The sequence below is a fragment of the Sinohyriopsis cumingii genome, chromosome 6 (genome assembly GCF_028554795.1).
Source record: "Sinohyriopsis cumingii isolate HCF-2022 chromosome 6, ASM2855479v2, whole genome shotgun sequence".
Taxonomy (NCBI): Eukaryota; Metazoa; Mollusca; class Bivalvia; order Unionida; family Unionidae; genus Sinohyriopsis; species Sinohyriopsis cumingii.
In genome coordinates, this window is record NC_142966.1 from 164,627,751 (window position 1) to 164,641,338 (window position 13,588).

At 39.9% G+C, this 13,588-nt stretch overlaps 1 protein-coding gene across 1 annotated transcript in view; it reads right to left on the minus strand.

Moving 5' to 3' along the window:
* The window catches only part of LOC149798458 (uncharacterized), an 81,802-nt gene that overhangs the window by 62,709 nt on the left and 5,505 nt on the right, over nt 1–13,588 (minus strand). Inside the window, exons 2-4 of the mRNA XM_089960876.1 lie at nt 9,863–10,021; nt 3,174–3,356; nt 2,618–2,806 (exon numbers count right to left, since the gene is read on the minus strand). Of these exons, the coding sequence (XP_089817002.1) occupies nt 2,618–2,806; nt 3,174–3,356; nt 9,863–10,021 (531 nt within the window). The remainder of the gene's footprint in view (nt 1–2,617; nt 2,807–3,173; nt 3,357–9,862; nt 10,022–13,588) is intronic.

A 13,588-nucleotide genomic window follows, 5' to 3' on the forward strand; every position in this document is an offset into this window, starting at 1 on the left:
ATAATAATAATAATAATAATATCTTCGTAGAAAGATCTTTTAAAGAGGCTAGATCAGCTATGATTTCAATGGTAACTGTACTAAATCTAGAACACGCCAAACCAAAAATAACTGTTTATATACAGAAGGAATGGATGTCATAAAGTACTCTTAGTTTTGCTCACCTACCCCGAAAAAGTGTCACCAATTTCCTAGTAAGGGTTAGAACCCAACCAAAACTGAAACACTGCCTATACCTACCTGTGGAGACTGCATTGTTGAGAGTTGGCTAAAACAAGGTTAACCCTATCCTGGCGAAAATATTGAATATAGAAGGGAGATAAAGGCCAACTGCAAACCAATACCTTTCAATCCACGGCAATCCTCTTTTGGTTTATGCACTTAGACATTCCTTGACAAGATTAATTCTTCCCTCATATATATATATATATATATATATATATATATATATATATATATATATATATATATAGTAGGTACGCTGTATCAATGATATACCACGAGGTGTATAAAAGTTTCATTAAATTTCCTTTTAATGGAACATTTATGCAACGAGTGGTATATCATTGATACAGCGTACATAACATACATATATTTTATTTATATCACATACAAATGCACCTATCTGCACTTTGAATGGAATTACGATATGCTCAGGGCAACTGTGTATTGACCGAATGAATGAACGAACTCACAAGTTTATTGTTTTCTTCTTGAATATCTATTTTAATTCACGTGAACTAAATCAATGCAAGTCACACTCATGATCTAAATATGAAATATGTTTACGATAATCCGATGGTGGGGGTGGGAGGGAGAGAGATAGAGAGAGAGAGTGAGTGAGAGAGGGGGGACAACCATTTGGACAATTTTATATTTAGTAATTAATGTTCGATTTTAGAAAAGAGTGTTTCGGGCATGATAGAAATACATAACTTTTTCCATTGAGAAAATTTGAGACGTTCTGATTTCACATGACACGTTAGACAGCAATCCGGAAAGAGTTTTTTATATTCAAGTCACTTACAAATATTTTGATATCATGTCTAAATTCTAAGGACATGTTTTCCAGCTCTCTTAAACAAATCTAAATATAAATACAGCTATACAATGGGTTGTCTATTAAATCAGCTAAAAGTCATTGCATTATGTTTTGTCTACTTTTCTTAAGATATTGGAAAATTCTGGAGTAATTATTTATTTGCTGTTATGAAACTTTCTATCTACTAAAACAGGAAACTCTTGTGAACAGGCCAGTTGACAATCGTTACTTTTTTCGTGCCAGGGCACTGAATAACTTATTAATGAAAGTGTACAAAGAGATATGTATGTGCATGTTTTAAACTTTGGAAATGAATGTTTTCAATTGTTTTTGTTTTCTATTTTAAAGGAAGGGGTGGGGTTGCTTCCCAATGCAATGTTTGTGTAGATCCACACATGGACAAAATTATCAAACTTATTACACATGAAGCCTTAATAAAAAAGCTAAGCCCATATACACCGCTAGTCAGCTATGTATGTTAAATAACACTTAGACCTCGTGAACAATAGTGGAGATTTGTTCAGGAAATGAAATTGGGTATGATGGATACATGGATAAACGGACAAACCGAGTCAAAACCTATAAGCACTGAAAGTGAAGAATCGTCACTAGCAAAGTGCACATATCCATAAAAAACAGTTTACAGCGATATTTTTAACGATATTGTTATTTTGCTCTGGAAACGAAACTCTAATTGGCGGATGGGTGGACGAACGAGTTGACGACAAATTTACCTTCGATATCCGTTTCCAAATGTTAACTTTTTGTAAACCGGAAGATGAGATATTCAAAACAAAAGAAACGAAAACTAAACTCTAGAAAATGATAATAAACTAATTCAAGATATCCGAGTCAAATAGGCCTGCAATGTACCGGCATGAAAACATACCGGAAATATGCAGAGAGAGCATAACTGGATACTTCTTGAGGAAAATAATCCGAAGAAAGAAGCAGTCATATTAATGGTGGCAACTCAAGACATAGATCACGTCAATAAATTGACTTTTATTCCTACAATGGAAGAAAAATAGCGTTGATATTTTCAATTTCCCACTAATTGTATGATGGGGAATCTAAGGCCATTTGATCTAGCTTCTTACTATGAATAGCAGAATTACAGGTTTTAAATTAGAATCGTGCTGTAGCTTTGATTCGTACTAGATTTTGTTCCCATGCGAGGCTGTGTCTGGAAGATTTATATAGTTAGTCGAATGAGGCTAAGATATTGGTGTGCAAACGCAGGAGTATAACTGAAAACCCAAATTTTGTAGCATATGCCTACAAAAATGGTAATTTGTGTTTTGTCCCCGTCAAAACTTATGTTGCTAGACTATGCCCTAATAATTTCTGCTCTAATTCATTCTGGAAAATCCTCCGTTTAGGTACATTTGTTTTGTTTAATAGCTCACTTTGATTATGTGATCCAGTTCAAAAGAAGAGAAAATAAAGGGTTGTTTTGCTTATGGTGTAATGGTTCAAAGAAGAAATAAAAGGCATAAGAAACGTGACCCCATAAGGTAAACACCATACTGCTCTGGCATAGTTATGGCAAATTTAAATTAAAAACCTTTATACCTGCTGGAACCTGAATTTCGCAAACTTCGAATCCGTCTGACCACTGAGATGTGATGTTTAGGTATTGTCCGTACAGAGGACTATTACAGTAGATGACATATTCACTTTGCTGAGTTGAGTTACCGAATGAGCCACATAAAGATGTCTGAATGCCATCAAAAACGGAAACAGTAAAAGCAGAAACATATGCTGAAATGAACAGTTGTGTATATTGTTGAGTCAAATGAACATTTTTAAGCTTTCAGTGAGTATGGGGTATGGATTATTGTATTTATAATTACATTGTTGTATCTTAAATAATAATAATAATAATAATAATAATAATAATAATATTAATTATTATTATTATTATTATTATTATTATTATTACTTCCATTCATCATTACTATAATTATCATTACAACCACTTTTACCACCACCACCACTAGTTTGATCAATCTTTAACTTCTCTTAGGTCTATGACAAAATTTTTAGTACCGTCTCAGTTAGTTTACCTCTTTAAAGTTGCAAATACATATTGATATACAAAATTATAATCGCATAAAATGTATTGTACCTGAGCTAGGAAAGAAAACATTAACTTGCGTGATCTTCACTTCCCGTCCAAACAAAATCGTTACATATGCAGGATTCCTGCTCTGGCGTGTTCCACTTGGACAACTATTTCTGATTCCATCAACGATTATGCGTGCATTATCCAAGACGTTACTTTCTACAGTTCTACCATGTGCAATGTTGACTGTAAAAAAAGAAGTCCGTCAAATACAGACGTAAACAGTTTACAAAACAGTCCTTTTAGTTTTAGTTCTACGAAATGTGGTAAATGTATGTAGTACTAAAAATAAATAGAATTGTAAATAAGACGTTAACATCACGCCTTTTCATGAAACTTAACGAAAGATGCACGTATATTTCTATACTGAATTCGTTTTGCCCTGAACATTGTAGTTCATCTTGAGTGAGAAATCTCTCCATGAATGATGATTGAAAATCTAGCTTAGCGCACACAATGTAAACTGAATTATTAAAATAAAGAAATACCAAAAATATATAATAATTCACTGCTCAAAATGTTATTGTTAATTGTATGGTAACTAACGCAAGTTAAATATATATCACATGAAGAGCAAAATAACGTTATACAACACGGGGATATTGCATGGTATCAGCGCTGCAAGGTTTGGCTTTGAGGGGGTACAACATCATTTTTCAGCCCACAATATAGCAACCACCATATTTGGTGAAGGACTAACTTGGGTAGAACCAACGACTCACGGGAATCTACTAGCAAACTTTCTAACTTAGCCTCTTTGATCGAGCTAAGATTCGAATTCAAACTAATGCAAAGGTAAGATATGTGAGTTATCTGTAAGAGCAAGAGACTTAGACCACTCAACCACTCGTTACCAAACTCCTCAAGGACTTCTACTGCCATTGATGATCGACAATGATTCTCGGGAATTGGAAAGGGTGGGAGGGAGGGGGCCTCGTTTCTGATGACTATGATGGTCTTTTCTATATAAGGTTGACATTGCCCGTGGTGGGAGTGGGAGACAAGCGCCCCAATCCTCAAAAATGCCCCATACGGCCTGCGTCTCTTACTGCCTCTGTCAACTAAAATCCAGCTCCTTGTCTTCGCGAGTGGCTTAGATTTGAAGCCCGGCAGACCATGTTTTCTACTAACAGGAGAAGGGGTGAAGGCGGCCCACTGGCGCCTTAAAACCAGCTGCTTCGGGTAGATGGGACTCGTAAACCTTGGATGGTAGCTCATCTAGGAGAAGGAAAACTCCGATTCCAAACCTCTGCTGCCTTGTGGCTATACCCACTCATGGGAAAGGTTAAGGGAGTAAACCCCGACAGAAAATCCGGAGATGGAGTCCCTAAGGCGGTATGACATTGACTTCAACGTCATTCCGGCAACTCCTTTGACGCCGTTGGTGCCAATCTGTATCGGCATTCGTCGTTCCCTTGGGCACACCAGCTGCTTGGAGAGGGGGGATCTGCTGCATGGGCAACAGCTGATTCTCCATATCACCCTGCCCAGGCTTCATAGCTCCACTGGAGAGGACACTCCAGCGTCGTCGTACGGCGTCAACAACACGAGAAGTAGCAGTTTACCGGTTCTAAGTCAAAGCTCGATTGGTGTAGAGCTTGGTGCCAGGGGTTACTTCTGACGGTGGGAGAGATCATCAGGTCTCACTGGACAGCTACCGCCCGCCTCAAGCTGGACAGCCCCCAGTCAGTAAGGTGCTGCCCGCCATGGCCTGCCTGCTTCACTGGGTGCGTGGAGCTTAGAGACCCATCTCGACAGGTGGGCCACAAGACTCTGCACCAGGAAAGACTAAAAGAAGAAATAAAAAGACTCCAACTCTTCGTTTTGCAACTGGAACATCAGGACCATGTGTCCTGGATTGACCACTGACCTACATCAGATCGATGATGCACGGAAGACTGGCGTCATTGACAGAGAACTCTCCCGACTGAACATCGACATTGCCTGCCTCCAGGAGACCCGACTGGCTGACAGCGGCACGATCAGGGAAGCCAATTACACATTCTTTTGGCAAGGAAAGCCCTTGGATGAACCTATTCAGCATGGTGTAGGCTTTGCCGTCAAGAACACGCTAATCGCCTTCATTGAACCTCCATCATCAGGTACTGAGAGAATCCTTGTCCTCCGGCTGTCAACATCCTTAGGCCCGGTCAACATCTTCAGTGTGCACGCCCCAACCCTCTACTCCACCTACGAGGAGAAAGACAAGTTTTATGAGGCTCTGGATCAGGCAATATCCAGTATCCCCAACAATGAAAGCCTTTACTTACTAGGAGACTTCAATGCTAGAGTGGGAGCTGACCATGAGGCCTGGTCCACCTGTCTCGGCTTTTACGGAAGGGGCAAGATCAACGAGAATGGTCAGCGACTGCTGGAGATGTGCTGCTCCCACAGCCTATGTGTGACCAACACTTTCTTCAAATGCAAGGAGATCCACCAGGTGTCGTGGAGACACCCACGTTCACGGCACTGGCACCAGCTAGACCTCGTCATCACCAGGCGTGCAGAATTGGCCAGTGTCCTCCTTACGCGCAGCTACCACAGTGCCGATTGTGACACGAACCATTCCCTCGTGGCCAGCAAGGTGCGAATATTACCCAAGAAGCTGCACCACGCCAAGAAGAAGGGTCCCCCACGTATGAACACCTGCTGTGCAAGCAACGCAGAGAAAACACAGCAGTTCATCAGCAAACTGAAGGAAGCCCTCACCAAAGTGACACCTGATGACACCATTGATTCCAAGTGGTCCCATATCCGTGACTCTGTGTACAATTCAGCCATCAGAGCTTACGGGAAGAGGGAGCGAAAGAATGTCGACTGGTATGAGGCAAACTGGGAGGAGATGGAGCCCGTGACTGAGGCAAAGAGGAAAGCCTTCTTGGCATACAAGGCTGCACCTAGCCCCAGAACACTACAAGCCCTCAGGATTGCAAGGAATAACGTCCAGAAGACCGCCCGTCGCTGTGCCAACACCTACTGGCTGAACCTTTGCAACAGTATACAGACAGCTGCTGAGACCGGGGATACAAGAGGAATGTATGAGGGTATCAAAAAGGCGACAGGCCCCCCCCCCCCCCCCAGCTACAAGACCGCCCCCCTCAAGTCCAAGGGGGGCGAAGTCATCACAGACCAGGGGAAACAACTGCAGCGATGGGTTGAGCACTATCTCGAGCTATATGCAACCCAAAACAATGTCACTGCAACTACCCTGGACGCCATTCCAGACCTGCCTGTCATGGAGGAGCTAGACACACAGCCCACCCTGGAAGAGCTCGGAAAATCCATCGATTGCCTTGCCTGTGGGAAGGCTCCTGGAAGCGACGGCATTCCGCCTGAAGTCCTCAAGAGCGGAAAACCAGCACTGCTCCAGCCCCTACACACACTCCTCTGCCTTTGCTGGGAACAGGGATACATCCCACAGGACATGCGTGACGCCAACATCGTCACTTTGTACAAAAACAAAGGAGACCGTAGCGACTGCAACAACTATCGGGGCATCTCCCTCGTCAGCATCATCGGAAAGGCCTTCGCCCGTGTTGCCTTGGCACGCTTGCAGATCCTAGCCTCCCGCGTCTACCCAGAATCCCAGTGTGGATTTCGAGCCGGCAGGTCAACTGTAGACATGATCTTCTCACAACGTCAGCTGCAGGAGAAGTGTCGCGAGCAGCGGATGCCCCTCTACATTGCCTTCATAGACCTGACGAAGGCGTTTGACATGGTTAGTCGGAGTGGACTCTTCAGACTCCTGCAGAAGATCGGCTGCCCCCCACGTCTGCTTGCTGTCATTATATCGTTCCACGAGAACATGCACAGCACAGTGTGCTTCAATGGCGCAACATCTGAAGCATTCCCAGTCATTAGCGGAGTCAAACAAGGCTGTGTCCTTGCACCGACGCTCTTTGCCATCTTCTTCTCCATGCTTCTCCAGTACGCATGCAAGGACTGCAGGGAGGGAGTGTACATCCATACCAGGGCTGACGGCAAGCTGTTCAACATCGCCCGTCTCCGTGCTAAGACTAAAGTCACAGAGGTACTCATCCGTGAATTGCTCTTTGCCGACGATGCAGCCTTGACATCACACACGGAAGATGGACTTCAGCAGCTGGTATGCTGCCTCTCCCATGCATGTAAGGAATTTGGACTGACCATCAGTTTGAAGAAAACGAATGTCATGGCACAGGTCACAGACTCCCCTCCCTCTGTCTCCATCGATGGGTACAATTTGGAAGTTGTCGAGAACTTCACATACCTCGGGTCTAACATCTCCAGCTCACTCTCCATTGATTCTGAGGTGGGCAGCAGGATTGCCAAGACAGCAGCAGTGATGGCCAGACTTAACCAGAGGGTCTGGAACAACCCCAACCTCACAGAGAAGACCAAAATGCGTGTCTACCAAGCGTGCGTGCTCAGCTCACTTCTCTACAGCAGCGAAACATGGACCACCTATGCAAGACACGAGAGGAAACTCAACAGCTTCCACCTGAGATGTCTGCGGCGCATTCTGCACATCCAGTGGCAGGACAAAGTACCCAACACAGAGGTTCTAGAACGCGCCAACATGAACAGCATGTTCTCCATACTCAGCGAGAGGCGCCTTCGCTGGCTCGGCCATGTCAAGAGAATGGACCCAGGCCGCATTCCCAAGGACCTGTTATATGGGGAGTTAGCAGAAGGTGCACGACCAACTGGACGACCACATCTGCGCTACAAAGATGTTTGCAAGAAGGATATGAAGACAGCAACCATCAATATCAACGACTGGGAGAGCTGTGCAAATAACTGTACCAGCTGGCGTCTAGCTGTTAGGCAGGGAGTTCAAAACGCAGAGGAAAAGAGAAGAATAAAGCAAGCTGAAAAGAGAGCTAAAAAGAAGGACAAGCAAAAGCGTACTTTGGAGCTATGCCATCGTCTCTCGTAGACGGACGGATGCCAAGATAGTGCTAATCACAAAGTTTCGTAGATTCGGAGACCATCTGTGAGAATGTGTTGCCAATTATTTATATACAGAATTGAAACAACGACCCCAAGTATTTGTAAATGAATATATAGAGAGGATTCCAAAGAACGGAAGGTGCTATCACTGGATTGTACAAGAGAATGCTTGACTATATGAGGCAGAATTAATATTTAATACAAAAAGTACAATCATACTGTTAGAGAATTCTTAATTCGTACACTAGGAATACTCGAACTCACGTACACCTAGTATTATCAAGCAATAATTGCTTCAAATGTGTGAAATGGAGAATGGAGACGCTTGGAAATGACATATCATTTTTTAAACTGAATTTGTTTATATTCTGTGTTCACTACTTTAATCTCCTTGATCAGAATAATACAAGCGTGTTTGGGGTTTTTGTATAAAATTAAATAATTAAGACCCTTTACCATGATAAATATACTAATTTTGTGCATGAAAAATTTACAATATCCTTTCGCTGTAATATTGATTGATGCATAGGCTAACAAATTTGAGCATTTTGTAGAATCTTTAAATTTCTGAGATTCGACGACGGTTTGATAATATATAGTAACTAAGAATTATTTTATCTACCACGAATTCTCTTCCATATAAGGAAGAAGACATTGTATTAAATTAATGGCAAATATTTAATACTTAGCAGTTGTTATACGTGTAAAGATTAATATTTATTATTCATAGGTCTCAATGCAGTTTTCATTTGGACAAGTCCATGTAATTTTACCTTTATGTACTGTAAAAACCATACTATTCGCTTGTTTTTTTTCTTCAGTAACTAATATCGATGTAATGTATATGAATTGCACTAAGTTAAGCAATGTTACTCTCTACATTGTTTTCACACATTCTTATATGTGTTTGATCGTGTTTTCCAGTGTAGACGACTGGTGCAAGATAAATCTGTCCTACGTGACATGCGAGCCTTATCATTTATCCTGACTCATGAATTCTTTTTGACCTTCTACTGCGATCATAGTGTGCGCAAAGTAGACTATGGCTTCCTGATTTTCATTAGTGCATCATTCGATAAATATCAATTGTGACGCATTTACATACTAACACGATTATTGCTTAATGTCATGTGGCCTTCAAAAAGGCTGTTTTACACTTATCGACTTAGCGAAATGAACGGCATCTGTTGTCCAATTTCGAGTTGAAATAGTCCTTGATGCTATTGCAATTTTCTTAAAATTAATGTCTCATTATTATTTCTGAAGGGTAAATAAATTATAGATTTTAGTTTATTTGAAATACCTGTTTCATTTCTTAATGCCTTAAATAGTATTATGAGAAATAGTGGACTTTTTTTGTTGACCTGCTCACATTTGTATCACTGCGCTACAGCACACACTTTGGGTGCTGATTGGTTCTCTCATTATAGCCGTTTCAACCATTGTTCTTTGAAAGCTAAAATGTGTTTCGATGTCGTTTAAATTTTACATTTACATTTTCAGCGTGAACCTAACAATTTATACTCAATCTTAAATTGTGAGAAAATAAACCCATCATTATATTTCAGTGTAAGATATAAACCTTTCTCCCTCGGAATCAAAATGTCATCCTCGAGACCAAAAGTATGCATCATAAACACGGCAGAGCCTTGTATCTGACACAAAAGTTTGACCCTCGGATGTAATTGTCTTGCCCAACTCTAATGCATACAAAATATTACATTTATCGCAACAAACGTATTTAGAACACGCGTTCTTACCGTACTGACATCCGTATCCCATCCATCCACCATCACATTCACTGTTGTTTGGACAATCTCCTGTCTCTCTGTTACACTGGGATGTTCCGCAGTGATACAGGTATTCACATGACGGTCCGAAGTAAGGAACATTTTCTGGCCCTCTCGCACAATCCTGGGCTAAAATGTATGCAACTGTAAGTTTAAAAAAAGAACTGTTCATCGATAATGTGCATTAATACTTTCTAATATTGCTGGAAAACGGATGTGGAGAGGGGGTGCTTTAGGCGTGGGAGGGGCGGGGCTTTGTATGTTTAGACAATACCACGCTAAACAACAAATTTGATTCTGTAGATTGATTTGCCTATGCCTAATTGAATACAAATATACAAATAAGATAGTGTGTCGGTTCCTAAATGGACATTCTCCTCAGATGCGATTTGTGTATATGGCAAAACAAGTAGCGTTCCAATTCTTGGATATTTGTTTTCGAAATATGTTCTGGTCTGAAAATGTTTGGTCAGTTGAGACGAAACATATTTAGATATTCTCTTCGTAAGAGAGGTTATTGACCAAGGTAATGAAGTGATACTGAAGAGGGTAATTTGTCTCCCAGTGCAGTATAATTATTTTTTCGATATCATACAATATTGAGAATTTGCCTCTAATGATATCAGATTTATCGATGTAATATAAAATAATTGATATGTTATTTAACATAATTCATTTTAGAAAATATTACTTATTTGATCTATTCAAAATCAGTGCTTATTTACAGGAAAATATTTAACAATATGCAAAACTCTGTGATACTGTTGTAACAGCTTACAAGAAAAAAGAAAGACAGATAATGCGGGACAGGAAGGAATGGAATGACAGTTATGATTTATTCTAATTTTTGTGATTAAAAAGAGACAGAAATTTCAGATACAGTTTCTTTTGCGGGAAATTTCGTGTAAGTTAAATTAAATAAATTTGTAATTATACTGTATATAAATGAGCGAGAGAGTAACCCCATTTGTTGCTTACATTTGGGTTATAAGGAAACTAGACAACCTTTTACTACGAAAACCTAAATAATAACGCCAAACCTTTAATATTCAGTAAGGGGCCCCGAGTGGCCGAGTGGTCTAAAGCGCTCTCCGTTACGGATCACTGCCATCTCACCTCTGTCTGCGCGGGTTGGAGTCTCGGATTCAGCCAATGTGGTTATGTGAGAAAGCTTGCCAGTAGCTTCTCTTGGGTCGGTGGTTCTTTCCGGGGGTTTCACAGGTTCTTCCTCCACCATTAATACTGGCCGCCATGTATAGCCTATCGTGTGCTCAAAAATGGCGTTAAACCCTACAACAACTACAACAACAGTAATATTCAGTAACTGACAGCGCTATTGTTGGTCGGTTTCGGTTGATTGCGACAATATTCGATTCCGTCTTCGGGTTTGTTTCAGGAAGTAGGTTTCTACAATATATACTGAATCATACAACAAAGTTTACATATTTATTTACTCTCTATTTTGTAAATACCGCTCCAGTGGCATAGTGGTTAGAGAAATCCTCTGCCGAGTCATACCAAAGTCTTATGAAAATGGTACTAACAGCTGTATCGTTAGACGCTCAGCATTAAGAGATTAGTGTTATGGCTGGTCGGCCTGGTGGAAGGTTAGTGTGATTGGGTGGGACATTATGCTATATGTCTGGAGTTTGATGCCCCAGTGTTAGACATTACTATAAACTGCTACGCTGCAGAAATCATAGTGATATGACTGAAATTTTTTTAAAGCTACGTTAAAAGTCAAAATCACACATACACACACATACCATCCTGCAAACTAGGTGTACATCCGGTCTAGCTTTCATTAAGGTCTCACAGAACAGGTTTTTACAGGGTTTTTACGTGTCACTGTGTGTGTGTGTGTGTGTGAATTTTAATCGGAGACAGCAGAAAATGAGAATAATTCTATATCAAAGATGCAGATTGAAGACAACCAATTATTTTTCTCTCGAAAGTATGGTTGTAATGTGTTACTTTAGTTTAATTCCAAATTTAATTGATATATATTATATAGAAATGGCTTTTTACACCAATTCATCCTTTACGACAGTTGGGTGCAACAGCCAAGGATCGATTTGAACATGATATTATGGCAAGACGTATCAGCCCAAAAATACTGACATTGTGAATGAATATAGTTCACAATTATAGTTACAACTGAGTATACTTCTGATAAGTCTTCTCCGGTGCTGATTTTGATACATGTACCTCAAACAGACATATAGTTATGCATTAACCAAACTGGTTGGTCGTTCATTTAAAGCCAAGTTACGCACTTTATTTCAGTGACAGTGTAAGTAAAATAGGCAAGCACCGAACAATTATTTTTCATTGCTAATTCGGACAAATGAAAACCAAAGTATAGGTTTAGTTTGTCATGAATTTATAAATACTGAGATGATCATCTACCTAACAATTAAGTGTGTGTGCAAAAAGGCAGAACAACACATGATATGCAACTTTTATTCAACGTGTATTTTGTATCCTTGTTTACCACAGCACATACGACTTCCTTGTTCATTAACTGAATTTTGTGTACATAGCTACATAATAACTGAATCACTTTTGTGTGGCTCCCTGGATGATAAGGGTATATATTTGTCTGATTCATCTCCACGTGCCTTTCAAATATATGTGATTATCGTGTGGGAATTTCGATAGATTCACAATTATGAATTGAGCTGGCTGCTACAAACAATTTTACAACGCGGTATACCGCTATGCTGGAGAACATACCACGATACGAACCAAACATATCGCAATTATATTAAACACCAGCAGTTTGATGTTTTGTGGCAGGGGCCTTGCATGTTTTTTAAATTCAGCCAGACATGTTCTGGAAAAATATCTCACTCTGATTTAAAGCAAAATAACATCACATGTGTGTATTAACTGTTGTATATGTTGCAACAAAAAAGCTGCAACTGAAATGGGATATTTAAGGAGACAAAGTAGTTGATATCGTGTGAAAGTCATTGTACTGACTTCAAAAAGCTTATTGTTATAACTAGGAAGTGTTTACACTGTGGCCCACAATTTGCTAACTAAACAACTGCTATGATGGAAAGATAAACTATGAGTGTGACAACAGGTCAAAATAGTTATCAGAGAGCAAGTAAAAATAAAATACACCTACTCAACAACGAAAACATTTAGTGAACATGAGAGAAAATGCATGCAATTTAAACGGAAAACAACTGCTGTACTAAAACACTTATGACGATTCTCTGCCATATAAATACATATAAGTACTTATTAACGTATCATATTAAAGAAGTATATAAATGATATGTTTTTGTTTTGTTTTACATCCCAAGTTTTAAAGAAGTTAGATTTGTCTCGAATGTTTTTCGCAACATCTTATTTTGGCACCACGGTTACATACGTGACAAGTTACAGACGTGAGATTCATAAATATAATTACATTTGTAATAATCAAATTAATGTAGCACAAATACAACTATGCTATACAACAAAACATAATACTTGTGTAAGTTATACTGACCTCGAAGAATGAAAACACTCTGTTAATATCATTATATCTGTAACAAGACTACTCTGGAACTTCCGTGCATTTTTTCTGATAAAAACCCAAATACCGGTACAGTGGAAAAGTACCGTGTCACGTACAACTGAAAGCAAAATACCCCGGTAAACCAGAAGTACCATGCACCTCTAGTTATGACCCAACACTAC